Source organism: Physcomitrium patens, chromosome 3 (genome assembly GCF_059467195.1).
Source record: "Physcomitrium patens ecotype Gransden chromosome 3, ASM5946719v1, whole genome shotgun sequence".
Classification (NCBI taxonomy): domain Eukaryota; kingdom Viridiplantae; phylum Streptophyta; class Bryopsida; order Funariales; family Funariaceae; genus Physcomitrium; species Physcomitrium patens.
In genome coordinates this window covers 11900415-11906264 of record NC_143412.1, presented here as the reverse complement: position 1 = coordinate 11906264, position 5850 = coordinate 11900415, and the positions used below count along the sequence as shown (strand labels likewise).

At 40.8% G+C, this 5850-nt stretch overlaps 1 protein-coding gene across 1 annotated transcript; it reads left to right on the top strand.

The window, feature by feature from the left end:
• Positions 1-735: 735 nt before the first annotated feature.
• Positions 736-5527, top strand: LOC112280648 (senescence/dehydration-associated protein At4g35985, chloroplastic). Its single transcript, XM_024516352.2, has 8 exons — positions 736-1041; positions 1815-1992; positions 2397-3154; positions 3304-3585; positions 3758-4002; positions 4202-4368; positions 4661-4745; positions 5071-5527. Exons 3-8 carry the CDS (start codon positions 2438-2440, stop codon positions 5246-5248), a joined length of 1674 nt encoding a protein of 557 aa, XP_024372120.1. The 5' UTR covers positions 736-1041; positions 1815-1992; positions 2397-2437; the 3' UTR covers positions 5249-5527.
• Positions 5528-5850: the final 323 nt, after the last annotated feature.

The following is a 5850-nucleotide window of genomic DNA, read 5'->3' as shown; positions in this document are numbered from 1 at the left end:
TTCAGGATTTCTAGTTTTGACAATATAGAAACATTTTTTTTCAGGAAAACAAACAAACAAACAAACAAACACGAATTTGTAAAAAAAGCAATCATACACAAAGGTTGTTAATATACATATTTTTACACTTGTGCATTTTTTTCAAAGGAAAACATCTTCATTGATCACAATTCAAAATATTTAGTAAGTTTCACAATCTTCACAAAACAGCTATTAACTCAATCATACATATGATTTAAAGTCATTCAGTATTGTACAAATATAATGAACGAGATTTTTTTGAAATTCTAATTCAAGCATGATGTTATGGCTGAGTGAAGATACAAACGTTTCCCACATAAAAATACTATTTTCCTCTTATTATTAAACCTCTTCCTTATGATAAAATTTTTCAGGGGTCTTTTTTGACGAGTTTTTTTTTTTTTTGAATCCAAGTTTCCCAGAATCAACAGAACAAGTCCCGACGAATTCTACAATATCTCGTTTCCTCGTTCATCCACTGGGATAAGTCCACATCCGTAATGAACATTCATCCATCCACTTGATAAGGTAAAGGCGATCCACCGTGATCGCATAAACTGTCACTATTTGCTGACGAGGCATGGAAATTTGGAGCTCTCATTGGCTCAGACTCCAAGCACAATATTGAGTCTTCTAAAGATCCGAGCTCTGGAGCAAGTGAAGTCGCCAGTGTGAACACAGATTGTGGTGTGTGTGTGTGTGTGAACACGATTTTTTTCCCTCCCTCCCTTCGAACGATGCTGCACCCCACGCGGCGAATTTGGCTCTTCCTCCTCCGACGACGACGGCGTCGCCGTTCTAGCGTGGTCGGCATGGACGTCATCCACACAGATTAGTCTCCATTACGCGCATTCTGCACTGGATTACGGCAAAACCCAACCAGGTTCGGTTTCATCTGGCGGAGTGGAATATACGCCAAAAAAAGCTTACCAACACCGATATGAAGATGTCGGTGGAATCTCACCTTTTACTGTGCCCGACGATGCCGCTCGCCGGTGTTGCCAGGAGCGCAAGGCATCGGTAACGCTCAATCATGATGCGAGTTGCGCTGAACTGCTGCTCAGCTGCGCGGATTGGCATCGTCTATTGATTGCACTTGTTCATTTTTTTTTCTCGTAGAGCGGGATTTATAGGTCTATGGTTTTAGGGGGTTTTTGGGATTTTTTGGTGGCGGGGAGTGTGTCTGCCCGTGGGGTAGGGTGGAGGATCCGTGCGCATTTTGATAATTTCTGTTCTGGTGAGTATGAATGAGTTGGAGGTTTTTTGTTCAGGGAAGAAGGGATTGGATTGAGGGTGTGATTCTAAGGTTGATTGGGTTGTGGGGTGGTTATTACAAAGCACAATTATCTTGAACGGCTTCGTACAAGTTTTGGTATTAGAGAATGTGTTTTTAAACTCGAGTATAAAGGAGCTAAGTCTGATTCAGTGTGTTCCTAGCATATAGTTTCGGTGAGAATCGTTGAACATGGACTTTTGCTCAAAGGCCATCTATGGTTGTCAATCATTGGTCTTGTACTATTGTAGAGAGCTATTCTAACTTTTAACAATTTGAGAGTATGGGCTACGAGCAAGACGAAAACATCCACTTGAGCGCAATTCTTTCCTCTGGGACTAGGTCATTCAATGACCTGTCTTTGGCTGTGACCCCCCAGAGAGCTCTGTTGGATGCTATTGAACCAGGTCTTCAACATCGAGTGAATTGCCTATTTGCTTCCTGAGCTAGTCCAATGTGGTCAACATGAATTTTCCAAGCTTGAAAGCCATTCGACTTATTTCATATCGTGCATGTGCAGGCGTTTGGCGCAACTGTCCTAAGAGAGTGTTGGACGACATCAACGAGCAGCTTCTCATCGTTTTTAAGCAGACCAAGGCACGGGAGTTTCAATAACACAACAAACCAAGGGATCAGGAGAAATACCTGTTCTGACAGCTTGGTTGTCCGCCGCGCAGTAGGCAGCGGCATTATTGAAGGTAAATTCCCATTGAGTTTTCTCCATCGTCTAAAGTGGACATTTAATGCAGAGCTAATAATTTTATTTTTTATTTTTTATTTTTTTATTTTTTTTCTCAATCAACTATTGATTGAATTCGAGGAATACTTGGTTATTAGGAGAGTAAATAATTAGGAATATATCTAATTTGACCACTGGACTGGCTAGAATTGAAATTTGTTACTATGCTTTACACTGTTGTCATGTAATCGTTTCATGGAAGTAGAATCTCATCACTAAGCTGCCATGTATCAGTCGAAATTATCAAATTCTAGTGTTTGACTGAGACATTGAAGGATGTAGAGGTTGGATTGTTATGGCTCCTCCCTGTTCAGAAGGACAATATCATATTTACTAAGATCAAAACCGCATGCTTTCTTGCAGCGTGCAGCTCAGGCTTCAAGGAAGTAGAGTACAGTTTGAATATGGGCTGGATTAATAAGTATATTCCTGGAGGCGTTAAGGACACTTCAACGCCGTTCATTATTGGTTCTGACAAATGGATGAGCAGCACAGCTCAACTAAAAGGAGAGGCAGCCTCCTCAACCGTGGACCAAGCCCCAGTACACGATCTTCCCAAGCCTGAATTACCCCGAACTCAGTCCTTGTCTCCTCCATCTCACTCGCCTTCTGAAATAACGAGGTCATCCTCCGTGAGCTGTGTCACGCAGAAAAGTGACGGGGGGTTGTATCCTGTAATACATCAGTCATCACACTCTCTGGAAAGCAGTCAGAGAATCCAAGCTGACAGTGAGAAGCCTCAGTCTTCCTCGCTATATCCCAAAATATACGAAGGGGTGCCAGACGAAGAGGTAGCAAACGAGGGAGGCTTTGGAAAAGATGTCGACTCTGCAAATGATCGTCCGCTTAATCCCCGAGAAGAATGCTTGTTTTCTACTCCAGTTGCAATTGTGTACCTTGTTGATGAGCAACAGAGCCCTCATTTGGCAACTGACTACTTCTCAATCGTCCGCATTACACAAAAGGGCAACGACAGTGTTGTGATTGTGCGTGTTGGAGAGGACTTGCATTGGCCTTTGATGAAAGATGTGCCAACCGTCAAACTCGACCCTACTCATTACTTCTTCACATTATCATTCCCCTCCTCGTTGGATGAGGCTATTGGGAGTGAGACACTTGAGGTTTTTGCTTCTAAAACTCCTGGAGTACAATTCCTTCATTCACTCAGTAAATATGGCTAGGTACTGAAATTCGTCTCTCTGAGTATGTTGTGTTTGAATCTATGGTTCTGAAGAGCGAATGGGTGTCCTGTGTTGTTTGTGCTTTGCAGGGTAATCGCTTAGTAACGCTGAATTACGGAGTGACATTTCCGGACCGTAAAGATCATGAGAAAGAGTTCAAGCAGTTAGACGAACTATTAATTTTGTACAGTTCCTTTTCATCTCCAACCCTTGTACATGGAGATCAACAAAAAGAAAAGTTTATTCAAAATACGCAACAGTTGTCTGTACAGGAGAAAGATAAAGAAATCGTTGCTCCTTCAGCAAACCAGGTAGAAAAGTATGGTGGTCAAGTGGTTCCCAAGGAAGTATTATCAAGTGACGGCAAGCAGGTAAGAAATGCAAATGTGTTGAAGGCATGAATTAGACCTACAAGAGTGTCAAAAAAATTGGAAGGAAGTGAAAGAGAAAAAAGAAAATTCAAGTAATCAACTTAATGGTTGTTCAGTTTGTCAATTTCAGAGTAGCACGAATGATTCAACTAACATCGGGGGCTATGATCAGGTCGTTGCTACGGAAGAGAACCAGGCTGCATTTTGGACGACCATGGCGCCGAATGTCGATGACTATGGGTCAAGTGCTGCGAGGGCCATTGCAACTGGTACAGGCCAAATTATTCGTGGAATCTTTTGGGTTCGGGACTCCACTGTAAAGCAGCTTGAGAGTGGCACCATTTACATGAAGACTAAGCTTAATACTAATGACAAGCCAAGCACTATCAGTCCAAAAGCCCTTAAAAACATGAAGCGGTACTCTCTTCATATTCAATCAAAGTGGCATTCTTTTTCCTCTTACTCCCTAAAATGAGAAGGATATAGGTTTGTGGTGTTGGTCTGTTCATGTTTACTACAACCGTTTGTCTTTACAATCCAGCCAGATGGCTGTTTGGTGATTATGGATTGCTTTGTTTCTCATTCAAGACATGTCTGTGTGCATCGGTGTATTCAGAGTTCGTAAACTGTCGCGGGCAACTGAGAATGTAGCGAAAGGTGTTCTGGGTGGCATTGTAAAGGCGGCAGGATTCTTAACAGGCTCAGCAATCCAGTCAAAAGCCGGGTCGAAGATTTTCAAGTTGATGCCTGGGGAGGTGGCTCTTGCATCGTTGGATGCGTTTGGTAAGTCTTGTAACCCCCTTTCGACAATTTTATCCAGCTGAATGTTTTAGATGACTTTCGGTGGCACTTCGACGTCCCCTCTTTGACAAGAGAACGGTTTCATGGCGAAATTCCGTTCACGTTTCCGCCTGCTTTCAGATTTGCAGTCTGCAGTTGCAATCACAACACAAGAACTTCACTAGGCACGATTCACAAGCAGAAAGCTACAATGCCTTTCTTTCTTTCTTTTTTCCTTTTCAAAACTACCAGAAAAAATCATTCCTATTTACTTGTTTTCCCTTATTCTGTACAGGCAAGTTGTTTGATGCTGTGGAGAAGGCCACTAAAGATGTCCTTCACTCTTCCTCAGAGATGACGCAAACTGTCGTCGCACACAAGTATAATCTCTCTCTCTCTCTCTCTCTCTCTCTCTCGCTTATAGATATATATATATATATATATATATATAAACATTTATACCCACTCTGATTGGAAATAACCGAACTTTCAGTGTTTCTGATACATACATACATATATGCTTTGTGTGTGTGTGTGTGTGTGTGATTTTTCATATAGAAAATTTAGGTAGTGAAATTAGATTAAAAAGTTGCAAGTAGGTTGGAGAAGACGTGGTGTGGTGGGGTATCAGAAGAGTTAGTGAGTTAGTGAGTTCAATAGGGGCTGATGATGTAGGATGGATGAACGGTGTGTGTGTTGCCACAGATATGGAGAGCCAGCTGGACAGGTGGCCCAGGACACGTTGGCAACGGCAGGACATGTCATCGGTACAGCGTGGACTATTTCAAAGCTGCGCAAGGCCCTGAATCCCAAGGATGGCTTGGTACCCTCCAAAACCTCCGTGGTGAAGGGGTTGGCCAAATCTGCCCTTAAAGGGAGGTAGAAGCAGTAGTAGTCGATCATGATGCCCTCCCTATATCCGTTGTTATTCTTCTTCCCAAGGCCTGAATCCTTCAAAAAAAAATAATAAATAAATATATATATATATATAAAACACACATAGAAAAGAAAGCACCCTTGTAGATAGACGGTGATTTATTCTCTCTACCCCCAGCAGCTGATGGTTCAAATTTGAGCACTTTCCAATTTCTTGTTTGTTTAATGTGCTTCCAAGATTTACAATTTTAATTTATATAATTTATTCTGGTTTTTTAATTTTTAATTTGATTTTTAAAATTTTTTTAGGGGCTTTTTAACGAATATATATGTTGCATGTTGTCATTCTAAATTATAGAATGCTTTTATGTGCATGTCCAGCTGGCTCTCCATATAAACTACATAATTTGATGGTGGGATTTAGTAACTTTTACATGATTATTTATGATGTTTGTAAAAGATATATTTTTACAACATAAATTTAATCATTTCTGATAAAGTGGAGTAATATTGAAATAATAATTAAAAAAGTCCAAATTCTTAGGAAAAAATAAAACTCATATAGTGATTATCAAATTCATATTTATTGTTCTTGTAAATTATCAAAAA

Coding starts and splice junctions, on each gene's coding strand:
- LOC112280648 (XM_024516352.2), top strand. CDS start 2,438: ATGGGCTGGATTAATAAGTATATTCCTGGAGGCGTTAAGGACACTTCA. Junction 4,003..4,201: donor GCCCTTAAAAACATGAAGCG/GTACTCTCTTCA, acceptor CGGTGTATTCAG/AGTTCGTAAACTGTCGCGGG. Junction 4,369..4,660: donor TGCATCGTTGGATGCGTTTG/GTAAGTCTTGTA, acceptor TATTCTGTACAG/GCAAGTTGTTTGATGCTGTG.